General features: G+C 52.5%; 2 protein-coding genes across 4 annotated transcripts in view; both read right to left on the bottom strand.

Annotated features, from left to right (window-relative positions):
* The window catches only part of LOC308147979 (spindlin-W-like), a 9,565-nt gene extending 7,411 nt beyond the window's left edge, over positions 1-2,154 (bottom strand). Inside the window, exon 1 of the mRNA XM_080521377.1 lies at positions 2,016-2,154. The gene's annotated coding sequence lies outside the window, so the exon portion shown is untranslated. The remainder of the gene's footprint in view (positions 1-2,015) is intronic.
* A 1,255-nt stretch (positions 2,155-3,409) lies between these two features.
* LOC308147983 (ras-related protein Rab-14-like) overlaps positions 3,410-12,500 on the bottom strand; it is an 11,205-nt gene continuing 2,114 nt past the window's right edge. Inside the window, exons 6-10 of one of the 3 annotated variants that reach the window (XR_013937174.1) lie at positions 10,986-11,073; positions 10,666-10,696; positions 5,708-7,623; positions 4,771-5,637; positions 3,410-4,684 (exon numbers count right to left, since the gene is read on the bottom strand). Coding sequence is in view for 1 of the 3 variants with exons in the window: in XM_080521381.1 (XP_080377507.1) it covers positions 7,446-7,623; positions 10,666-10,696; positions 10,986-11,073 (297 nt within the window). In the remaining 2 variants the exon portion in view is untranslated. Of the gene's footprint in view, positions 7,624-10,665; positions 10,697-10,985; positions 11,074-12,500 lie in introns of all 3 variants that reach the window. The other 2 variants (XR_013937173.1, XM_080521381.1) reach the window with 2 other exon arrangements.

The raw sequence follows: 12,500 nt of genomic DNA, 5'->3' as shown, positions 1-12,500 counted from the left end.
ACCAGAGTCTCGTCCAGGAACCAGAGTCACGTTTCGTCCAGGAACCAGAGTCACGTTTCGTCCAGGAACCAGAGTCCCGTCTGTTCCAGGAACCAGAGTCCCGTCTTGTCCAGGAACCAGAGTCCCGTCTCGTCCAGGAACCAGAGTCCCGTCTCGTCCAGGAACCAGAGTCCCGTCTCTTCCAGGAACCAGAGTCCCGTCTCGTCCAGGAACCAGAGTCTCGTCTCGTCCAGGAACCAGAGTCCCGTCTCGTCCAGGAACCAGAGTCCCGTCTCGTCCAGGAACCAGAGTCTCGTCTCGTCCAGGAACCAGAGTCCCGTCTCGTCCAGGAACCAGAGTCCCGTCTCTTCCAGGAACCAGAGTCCCGTCTTGTCCAGGAACCAGAGTCCCGTCTCGTCCAGGAACCAGAGTCCCATCTCATCCAGGAACCAGAGTCACGTCTCGTCCAGGAACCAGAGTCTCGTCTCGTCCAGGAACCAGAGTCCCGTCTCGTCCAGGAACCAGAGTCCCGTCTCGTCCAGGAACCAGAGTCTCGCCTTGTCCAGGAACCAGAGTCTCGTCCAGGAACCAGAGTCCCGTCTTGTCCAGGAACCAGAGTCTCGTCCAGGAACCAGAGTCACGTCTCGTCCAGGAACCAGAGTCTCGTCTCGTCCAGGAACCAGAGTCCCGTCTGTTCCAGGAACCAGAGTCCCGTCTCTTCCAGGAACCAGAGTCTCGTCTCGTCCAGGAACCAGAGTCCCGTCTGTTCCAGGAACCAGAGTCCCGTCTCTTCCAGGAACCAGAGTCCCGTCTGTTCCAGGAACCAGAGTCCCGTCTCGTCCAGGAACCAGAGTCCCGTCTCTTCCAGGAACCAGAGTCCCGTCTCTTCCAGGAACCAGAGTCTCGTCTCGTCCAGGAACCAGAGTCCCGTCTGTTCCAGGAACCAGAGTCCCGTCTTGTCCAGGAACCAGAGTCTAGTCCAGGAACCAGAGTCCCGTCTTGTCCAGGAACCAGAGTCCCGTCTGTTCCAGGAACCAGAGTCCCGTCTCGTCCAGGAACCAGAGTCTCGTCTCGTCCAGGAACCAGAGTCCCGTCTCTTCCAGGAACCAGAGTCCCGTCTGTTCCAGGAACCAGAGTCCCGTCTGTTCCAGGAACCAGAGTCCCGTCTTGTCCAGGAACCAGAGTCTAGTCCAGGAACCAGAGTCCCGTCTTGTCCAGGAACCAGAGTCCCGTCTGTTCCAGGAACCAGAGTCCCGTCTGTTCCAGGAACCAGAGTCCCGTCTCGTCCAGGAACCAGAGTCTAGTCCAGGAACCAGAGTCCCGTCTCATCCAGGAACCAGAGTCTAGTCCAGGAACCAGAGTCCCGTCTCGTCCAGGAACCAGAGTCCCGTCTCGTCCAGGAACCGATGTTCCCAAGGTTCCTCAAGAACGTCTCCGGTTCCTCAAGGACGCCGCCGGTTCCTCAAGAACGCCGCCGGCTGCTCAAGAACCTATAGTAGGTGAAGTCCCCTGAAGGAAGAAGGTTCCTGAGGGAACCGACGTTCTCAAGGTTCCTCAAAGCTCCAACATCCTTCAAACTCTTTCACCTTTTGTTGACGTTTCGCTTTTTTTGTTGTTGTTTTTTAAATCTTTAGCTTCACGTCTTGATGCATCAATTCTCCTGGAGACCCTGGAACCTCCGGAGGAACAGAAGAACCCCCCCCAGACTACCCCCCCCCCCCCCCCCCCCACCCAGACGGCCCCTCCCCCCTCCACCTGGCCCCCATTGTGAAAATGCGCGCAGGTAACTGCGGTTCTGTGCGCAAACGCTGCGAAGAAAAGACGCATGGAAACAAAGGAAGGAGAGGAAGAGGAGGAGGAGGAGGAGAAAGAGGAGGAGGGGAGGAGGAGAGGAGGAGAGGAGGAGAGGGGAGGAGGAGAGGGGGAGAGGGGAGGAGGAGAGGGGAGGTCCCCGGGGAGAAAACGCCGAGCCTCGGCGGCCCGGGCTCCCGGGGCTCCGGGGCTCCGGGGCTCCGGGGCTTCGCCGCGGTTCTTACCGACACAGCGTTCAGCGGAGCCGCATAGTCCCGCTCCTCCAGTCGCAGTCCTCCGGTGCGGGTCCTCCGGTCCTCCGGTCCTCCGGTCCTCCGGTCCTCCGGTCCAGACTGCCTCCGCGGAGCTCTGAACGGACCCGCTAGCGTCAAGCTAACTGCGCCAAAATGGCGACAGGGCGGTAAAGAAGGAAGCGCGCTCTTCACAATAAGAGCGCCAAAAATGGAAGACGTCACACAAAGACCTTGGGGGGGAAATAAAGAAACGGAGGGGTGGAGGAATATACCGACTCATACAATGTGAGGCTCCGTTTCCATGGCAACCTTTTTTTTTTCCCCAGGTGAAAATACGTCGTTTTATTTGCTTTTCAGTTTTGGAACAGTCTCACGTTTCCAAAGCAAGATTTTCAAAATAATGTCCGTTTACATGGAAACCGCAGAAACGGTGAAAATTACGGCATTTTCACTTTGGGCCATTAGTTGGTGATGTTGATAGTTTTAGTACAGAAAGCACGCACGCACGCACGCACGCACGCACGCACACACACACACACACACACACACACACACACACACACACACACAGAACAATGAGCTCTAAACATTAACATTCTGGTGGACAAACAACCAAGTTGGATTGTTATTATGGTGGCTGTCAAAATAAAAGTACCAAGTCCAGGAGAACATGGATCATGTAGGAATCATTATTCTGACGGTCTCTACTGAGCATGTGCAGAACGAGTAACTACGGCCATTGACGAGTGTTTTAGAAGATTCTTATTTCCAGTGACTTTGAGCATCAGTCATGTGAACGGACCCCAAAACGCTGAGAAACACAGAATGAAACAATAACGAGCAACAACATTGTCGTCGTGTTTATCATAGAACGATGGAAAAGAAGCAAATTCCAAGTATTAAAAGATATAATCTACATTCATTCAGCTAAAATGTCAACATGTCCTAAATGTTGAACGTAAAGTCTAAAAGTTAAATTCACTCTTCGGACTCCCGGGAAAATTACAATCAAAAGCAAAGTGAAAACTGAAAATGTTCATGAAAACCACATGAGGATTAAAGACGGAGGATAAACTCTCAAAGTGCAGATTTTTCAGGAAACTATAGAAAAGAGAAAATATTTTATTGCATTGGAATATTTCTGATATATTTAGATGTAAATGTGAACAAAATACATCTGCATGTTACGGCCCAGTGCATCTATGTATTAGAAATAAACGTAAACAGACGATAATGCAGTTAATTTAAGCTTTATTGTTCAGAATGTTTCAGAAGAATCAAAGTAGTTCTGCAAAGAAACAGCAACATTAGAATAACAGACGTTTTCAGACAAAAATCTTAAACATACTTTATAAAACAAAAATCTGATTTTTTTTTTTAACAGCCTTTACTTTGAAAATCCTCCCGGAAGCGTCCTGGTGCCGTGGGCGACCTTGACGGACGTTGTTGCGGCGGAGAAGTCCCGCCTTTCCCCGCCTGCCAAATCGTGCTCCCGCAGGCTCTCGGCCACGCGCCGCGCCTTCCTGCCACATTCTGCGCCAGCCCGCCGCCGCATTGCAGCGTGCGCGGCGCCCGGCAGGGGCGCGCTCGCACTCGCGCTCGCGCAGCGCCCGCGTTTTCCGACTGAGTCCACAGGCTCAGAGCCCGCCGGCTGCAGACGGTGGTGGTTACCATGGCGACCACGGGGCGGAGCCTCCGGAAAGTTGGTCCCAGTGTAAAGGCAGGGAAACACACGAGGCGCCGAGAGGGAACGCTGGGATGGCGCTGGTCGCCACGGCGACCTGGCAGGGCGGCCGCGGACCAACGTTCACGTTGTTTAGTTAGGATTTGAAATGAACTAGAGCCCAGTTAGCATCACCAGCGTGTTAGCTCACGGATGCTAACTAGCCCATGGATCCACTCGGTAGAGCGCAGGACTTTTACGTGGAGCCCAGTTAGCATCACCAGCGTGTTAGCTCACGGATGCTAACTAGCCCATCGATCCACTCGGTAGAGCGCAGGACTTTTACGTGGAGCCCAGTTAGCGTGTTAGCTCGCAGATGCTAACTAGCCCATGGATCCACTCGGTAGAGCGCAGGACTTTTACGTGGAGCCCAGTTAGCGTGTTAGCTCACGGATGCTAACTAGCCCATCGAGTCGCTACATCGCTGAAACGTCTCCATGGCAACAGGCGCCGATCTCCTCTGATATCTGATCTTTGGGCCAGTTTGTTTTTGGCAAAACGTTGGTAAAACAGTTGCGAACCAATAAATATACACGTGCAGACGGAAAGAAAAGTTCCATCAGCGACGGCGAGTCGAGAGTCAAACACGTATTTACAGTATTTATACTTTATTTACATGTACAGTGGAAAGAAATCAGAGTGAAACACGACAAACATTCAGAGAATCAGAAGAAGCTCGTTACATTTTGCAGACAGGAAAACAAAAAGGTCACAGCGAGCTAACGAGCTAGCTAGCTAGCTAGCTAGCTAGCTTGCGCTGACTGACGCTCCTCACGCCGCGTTGCACAAAAACGCCTTTCAAGTTTCTGCTTTTTGGTTTTTGAAAGTTTTACTTTACCGCAGCAACAATTTGTCAACGACAGTCCGTCTCCATAGAAACCATGAAACTGATGTAGTTCTCATGTTGGTCCACTAGCTGGTGCTGCTAGTCCTAGTACTGAACACACACACACACACACACACACACACACACACACACACACACACACACACACACACACACACACACACACACACACACACACACACACACACACACACACACACACACACACACACACACACAATGAGCTCTAAACATTAACAGGAGAACGTTCTAGTGGACAGAACAAGCTGGATTGTTATTACAGTGACTGTCAAAATAAAACCACCAAGTTGGATTGCTATTACGGTGACTGTCAAAATAAAACCACCAAGTTGGATTGTTATTACTGTGACTGTCAAAATAAAACCACCAAGTCCAGGAGAACAAGGGCTGGGACTCATGACGCGATGGAGGAAACTGTTGATTGGCTCTACTGAGCATGTGCAGAACTACTGGTTACTACAGCGACCAGGGCTTCACAACAGTTTAGTTGCCACGGTAACACAGAGACGGAGTCGGAGCGTTTTCAAAAAGTGGAACCACTTTCACTCTGGCTTCAGACCAACACTTCCTGTTTCCTTCCCGACAAACCTTCAGAACGAGTCTGAACCCCGACGTTCTGCCACGTTCTGCTGCAGCTCTGGGTCCAGGCTGGGAACCACCACCCTGGTAAACTCTTCAAAATAAAAGGTTTCATTACATCACTGAAGGTGAGCCGCATTAAAAAAAAGGGGGGAAGTAAGAATGTTTCATGGTTACAGGAAATGATCGTGAAGAAAAGAGAAAAAAATAAAGTTACTTTAAGACTTTTATCTTTTTCTGAAGAGAAAATTGGACCAATGAGAAGTTTGTCCTTCTGAGATCAAAGGTCTCGGGACCAGAAGGCCTCCGTCCCCCGACAGAGGACAGGAGGACACACCCACTCCAGACCGCCTCGTCCAACGCTCTCACGGAACCTCATCAAACGCTCTGACGGAACCTCGTCCAACGATCTGACGGAACCTCGTCCAATGTTCTGACGGAACCTTGCCCAACAATCCGACGGAACCTCGTCTCAAAGTTCTGACGGAACCTCATCAAACGCTCTGACGGAACCTCGTCCAATGTTCTGACGGAACATTGCCCAACAATCTGACGGAACCTCGTCTCAAAGTTCCGACGGAACCTCGTCTCAAAGTTCCGACGGAACCTCGTCTCAACGTTCCGACGGAACCTCGTCTCAACGTTCCGACGGAACCTCGTCTCAACGTTCCGACGGAACCTCGTCTCAACGTTCCGACGGAACCTCGTCTCAGCGTTCAGTCGGTCACAGCTCTACAGAAGGTTAATCTCCATGACGTCTGGAACCTTCAGATATGCACGATAAGAGAAGTGACGGTCCTCTAGAACTGGACCGAGTTCTGCTTTAACGACCAGGTTCTGGTGAGGATATGGGTCAGAGGTTCCGCTCATCAAGACCACAAACTACCGTGATCCACTTCCTGGTTCCCGATTGAAGACTAAACGAATCGACCTGTGGAGGCCTGAGAGGCGACGCCGCTACGCCCGATCTAAAGTTCCCTCTCGCTACGCCGCAGCACAGGGTTCTGGCGGTTCTGGTCCCCACGCCGCGCCGGCCGGACGCAGGTGGTACCGTGAAAACGAGTCGACGTGACTGGGGGCGAGACGAGACCGTCTGAGACCGGCGCCGTCCAATCAGGGAGAACGAAGGAGTGGAACATGAACGGAGGTCTGGGACGGCGACCAGTCAATAGAACCATCAGACACGTTCTGAAGAGACTCTGTCGTTTGTAGTCTGACTTTTATTTTTTATTAAAAGTTGACATTCCAATTACAAAATATACTTACATTATTATATTATCGTGATCGTTGTGGTTAATTTGTTCCGAGACGTTCTCCTGACGAGAACGTCTCATCGTCAATACTTTGCAGGACGACGTCGTCCGGCAGAACCAGTGACGTCACAGGCCTACGTTCATGCGAGAGCGTTCTGCCGCCGCGCCTCTACGAGGCCGTGGCGTCTCTTTACATCACGCGCTACGTTCTTCCACCGCCGCCTCAGATCTCGGCTCTGATCACTTCCTGGTTTCGTCCTGCGTTTCTATTGGTCGGTCAGCCGGTCGCAGTCGCGAAGAGCCGAGACCTAAGACACCGACGCCGTTCTCGACGTTTTTGTCTGGGACGGACGGACGGACGGACGGACGGAGGGACGGAGGGACGGAGGGACAGAAGGACGGCATGTAGCGGCTGAAGACGACCCTCTGTGTTTCCGAAGTCCCGACCGGGGTCGACCCGGAACGGGACCAGACTTTCCCGGTACGACGGTCCGGGTTTCCAGACGCTGAATCGTTTTGTCAAGACGTTGGTGTCCAGGCGACGACCCAATCAGGCTCTTTTCTTTCTTTTTTAGCTGGGCCAACGGAACCTTCTGGTTCTGGTAGTAGAACATGTTCTGGTTGGGGTTAGAGAGGACCGGGTACAGGACCAGGTCCAGGTGTGTCTGGATCTTGTTTTGGTGAATGAGTGAGGCGTAGAATCGAGGCTGAAACTGTACCAATAAAAACCGTGCGATAAATGTGAAGTAAGACGTGTCGATGCCCGTCGGGCTCTGCGTCCGTCCGTCCGTCCGTCCGTCCGTCCCGCAGGTCCGTCCCGCAGGTCCGTCCGTCCCGCAGGTCCGTCCGTCCGTCCGTCCGTCCGTCCCGCAGGTCCGTCCCGCAGGTCCGTCCGTCCCGCAGGTCCGTCCGTCCGTCCGTCCGTCCGTCCCGCAGGTCCGTCCGTCCGTCCGTCCGTCCGTCCCGCAGGTCCGTCCGTCCCGCAGGTCCGTCCTCGGCTAGCAGCTGCAGCCCTCCTTCGCCGGCTGGCTGTCGGCGTTGAGCCGCCCCCCCTGCGGCGCCGACGGTTTGTGCTGGACTCCGGATTCGGCGGCGTTCAGGTCCAGACTGCCGTCCTGGATGTTCTGGTAGATCCTCTTGGCCGCCTCCAGGAAGGCCTCCTCCACGTTCTCCCCTCTGGAGGAGAAGCGGAGAACCGTCATAGAACGAGCTGTACGTCACCCCGGGTCGCCTGGGGCTCATACAGTCTAGGACCCACTTCTCTAAAGCCAGATGGTCAGAAATACACCGTGACGTCAACGCCAGCAGCCATCGCCGTGGCCGCGCCCTGATCAACACAGTCAGGGGGGTTTCTGTCCAAAACGGAACCATTTTTCTATTGAAACACTGTGGGACGTTCCACGGCGTTTCTGGGTCTCCTTGCTGCTTCGGTCCGCTCAAGACCACAAGCAGGTGTCATTGTTATATTCTCATGTCTCTTCGCTCGGAGAAGAACACTTTGGAATGGAAATGTCTCAACCCCCCCCCCCCCTCTCATCTTCTTGGTTGAGGGATGTTCTGTTCTTCATCAAACTCGAAAAGATGAAATACACTCTGAGAGGTTCTTTAAACGGTTTTGTCACTAGGTGGCGCCCTTTCATCTCTCACTTTGATCAGCTAAAGCTACTTCCCGATGCCCAAGTCACAACTCTGTCCGTTTGACATCCATGCTTCTCCTTTCAACATTTGTATGAACGTCTTCATGTACCGTTGGGCCGGGGTTCTCTACTCTGAGGTTGAACTCTCATGTACTTTTCTTTCTTTTTTTACACCGTTTCTTATTTTTTAAATGTATTTGTCAATTTCATTTGTCCAAGGATGTTGTTTGCGGGGTGGGGGAGGGTGGGGCTGTTTACAAATGTTTGTATATGTGCAAAAGGAAAATTCAATAAAAACCATTTGTGGAAAAACAGCAGGCAGCGGGGGGGGGGGGTCGAAGCCAGCAGAACAACAACAGCCCCCCCTTCTGGCCCAAAGGCCGTCCTGCAGCAACAAACACTGAACGGAACCAGGAAGACAAAGGAGCAAAAAGAAAAGAAGGAAAACTAGAAGAAGAAAGAAGAAACGCGCCGCCACGAAACAGTTAAAGGCCCAAATAGACGAGACACGAAACAGTCAGAGGCCCAAATAGACGAGACATGAAACAGTTAAAGGCCCAAATAGACGAGACATGAAACAGTCAGAGGCCCAAATAGACGAGACACGAAACACTTAGAGGCCCAAATAGACGAGACACGAAACAGTTAAAGGCCCAAATAGACGAGACACGAAACAGTTAAAGGCCCAAATAGACGAGACACGAAACAGTTAAAGGCCCAAATAGACAAGACACGAAACAGTTAAAGGCCCAAATAGACGAGACACGAAACAGTTAAAGGCCCAAATAGACGAGACACGAAACAGTTAAAGGCCCAAATAGACGAGACACGAAACAGTTAAAGGCCCAAATAGACGAGACACGAAACAGTCAGAGGCCCAAATAGACGAGACACGAAACAGTCAGAGGCCCAAATAGACGAGACACGAAACAGTTAAAGGCCCAAATAGACGAGACACGAAACAGTTAAAGGCCCAAATAGACGAGACACGAAACAGTTAAAGGCCCAAATAGACGAGACACGAAACAGTTAAAGGCCCAAATAGACGAGACACGAAACAGTTAAAGGCCCAAATAGACAAGACACGAAACAGTTAAAGGCCCAAATAGACGAGACACGAAACAGTTAAAGGCCCAAATAGACGAGACACGAAACAGTTAAAGGCCCAAATAGACGAGACACGAAACAGTCAGAGGCCCAAATAGACGAGACACGAAACAGTTAAAGGCCCAAATAGACGAGACACGAAACAGTTAAAGGCCCAAATAGACGAGACATGAAACAGTTAAAGGCCCAAATAGACGAGACATGAAACAGTCAGAGGCCCAAATAGACGAGACACGAAACAGTTAAAGGCCCAAATAGACGAGACACGAAACAGTTAAAGGCCCAAATAGACGAGACATGAAACAGTTAAAGGCCCAAATAGACGAGACACGAAACAGTTAAAGGCCCAAATAGACGAGACACGAAACAGTCAGAGGCCCAAATAGACGAGACACGAAACAGTCAGAGGCCCAAATAGACGAGACACGAAACAGTCAAAGGCCCAAATAGACGAGACACGAAACAGTCAGAGGCCCAAATAGACGAGACACGAAACAGTCAGAGGCCCAAATAGACGAGACACGAAACAGTTAAAGGCCCAAATAGACGAGACACGAAACAGTCAGAGGCCCAAATAGACGAGACACGAAACAGTTGAAGGCCCAAATAGACGAGACACGAAACAGTCAGAGGCCCAAATAGACGAGACACGAAACAGTCAGAGGCCCAAATAGACGAGACATGAAACAGTCAGAGGCCCAAATAGACGAGACACGAAACAGTCAGAGGCCCAAATAGACGAGACACGAAACAGTCAGAGGCCCAAATAGACGAGACACGAAACAGTCAGAGGCCCAAATAGACGAGACATGAAACAGTTAAAGGCCCAAATAGACGAGACACGAAACAGTTAAAGGCCCAAATAGACGAGACACGAAACAGTTAAAGGCCCAAATAGACGAGACACGAAACAGTCAGAGGCCCAAATAGACGAGACACGAAACAGTTAAAGGCCCAAATAGACGAGACACGAAACAGTCAGAGGCCCAAATAGACGAGACACGAAACAGTCAGAGGCCCAAATAGACGAGACATGAAACAGTTAAAGGCCCAAATAGACGAGACACGAAACAGTTAAAGGCCCAAATAGACGAGACACGAAACAGTTAAAGGCCCAAATAGACGAGACACGAAACAGTCAGAGGCCCAAATAGACGAGACACGAAACAGTCAGAGGCCCAAATAGACGAGACATGAAACAGTTAAAGGCCCAAATAGACGAGACACGAAACAGTTAAAGGCCCAAATAGACGAGACACGAAACAGTTAAAGGCCCAAATAGACGAGACACGAAACAGTTAAAGGCCCAAATAGACGAGACACGAAACAGTCAGAGGCCCAAATAGACGAGACACGAAACAGTCAGAGGCCCAAATAGACGAGACACGAAACAAATCCACACAAAATGTCTAAAAACGACTCCGAGAGACGAAAACGATTACAAAATAAAAGCTGGCTGAGGCGTCGTACTCACGTCTTGGCGCTGGCTTCTAGGAACAGCAGCCCTGAGGAGGAGGAGACAGTCTGGTTACCATGGTTACCCGGGGGGGGGGGGGGGGGGGGGTCTGTGTACACGACGACGGCACGGACGCTTTGAGAAAAGCCGCCGTCTCCACGGAAACGGAGGAAAACGCCATTTCGATCAAACAAGCGTTTCCTGGGGGGGGGGCGGGGGGGGGGGGTTGCCCGGTTCCATGGAGACGGCAGAACGACACAACGTGAAGACTTTCTGAAACAAAGAAGCGTTCTAAAAACGAATGTGGAGCGTGGTGGTTCTTGCAGAACGTGACTCACCGTTCTCCTCGGCAAACTGCTTGGCCTCCTCGTACGTCACGTCTCTCTGAGCCTCCAGGTCGGCCTTGTTCCCGATCAGAATGATGACCTGGACGGGGCGGAACGCAGAACCACTGAACCACAACCTTCTGGAGAGCACTGGGTTCTACCCTGTGGAGCGCCACGAGGGTCTACCCTGTGGAACGCCACGAGATCCTACAGGTTCTACCCTGAGGAACGCCACGAGGTCCTACCCTGTGGAACGCCACGAGGGTCTACCCTGTGGAACGCCACGAGATCCTACAGGTTCTACCCTGAGGAATGCCACGAGGTCCTACCCTGTGGAACGCCACAAGGTCCTACCCTGTGGAACACCACGAGGTCCTACAGGTTCTACCCTGAGGAACGCCACGAGGTCCTACCCTGTGGAACGCCACGAGGGTCTACCCTGTGGAACGCCACAAGATCCTACCCTGTGGAACGCCACGAGATCCTACAGGTTCTACCCTGTGGAACGCAACGAGGTTCTACCCTGTAGAATGCCACGAGGTTCTACCCTGTGGAACGCCACGAGATCCTACAGGTTCTACCCTGAGGAATGCCACGAGGTCCTACCCTGTGGAACGCCACAAGGTCCTACCCTGTGGAACGCCACGAGGTCCTACAGGTTCTACCCTGAGGAACGCCACGAGGTCCTACCCTGTGGAACGCCACGAGGGTCTACCCTGTGGAACGCCACGAGATCCTACAGGTTCTACCCTGAGGAACGCCACGAGGTCCTACCCTGTGGAACGCCACGAGGGTCTACCCTGTGGAACGCCACGAGATCCTACAGGTTCTACCCTGTGGAAGGCCACGAGGGTCTACCCTGTGGAACGCCACGAGGTTCTACCCTGTGGAACGCCACGAGATCCTACAGGTTCTACCCTGAGGAATGCCACGAGGTCCTACCCTGTGGAACGCCACAAGGTCCTACCCTGTGGAACGCCACGAGGTCCTACAGGTTCTACCCTGTGGAACGCCACGAGGTCCTTCCCTGTGGAACGCCACGAGGTCCTACAGGTTCTACCCTGTGGAACGCCACGAGGTCCTTCCCTGTGGAACGCCACGAGGTCCTACAGGTTCTACCCTGTGGAACGCCATGAGGTCCTTCCCTGTGGAACGCAACGAGGTTCTACCCTGTGGAACGCCACGAGATCCTACAGGTTCTACCCTGTGGAACGCCACGAGGTCCTACCCTGTGGAACACAACGAGGTTCTACCCTGTGGAACGCCACAAGGTTCTACCCTGTGGAACGCCACGAAGTTCTACCCTGTGGAACGCCACGAGGTCCTACCCTGTGGAACGCCACGAGGGTCTACCCTGTGGAACGCCACGAGATCCTACAGGTTCTACCCTGTGGAAGGCCACGAGGGTCTACCCTGTGGAACGCCACGAGGTTCTACCCTGTGGAACGCCACGAGATCCTACAGGTTCTACCCTGAGGAATGCCACAAGGTCCTACCCTGTGGAACGCCACGAGGTCCTACAGGTTC

This window comes from Blennius ocellaris, assembly GCF_963422515.1.
Source record: "Blennius ocellaris genome assembly, contig: SCAFFOLD_108, whole genome shotgun sequence".
In the NCBI taxonomy this organism is placed as follows: domain Eukaryota; kingdom Metazoa; phylum Chordata; class Actinopteri; order Blenniiformes; family Blenniidae; genus Blennius; species Blennius ocellaris.
This window is presented reverse-complemented; position numbering and strand designations above follow the sequence as displayed.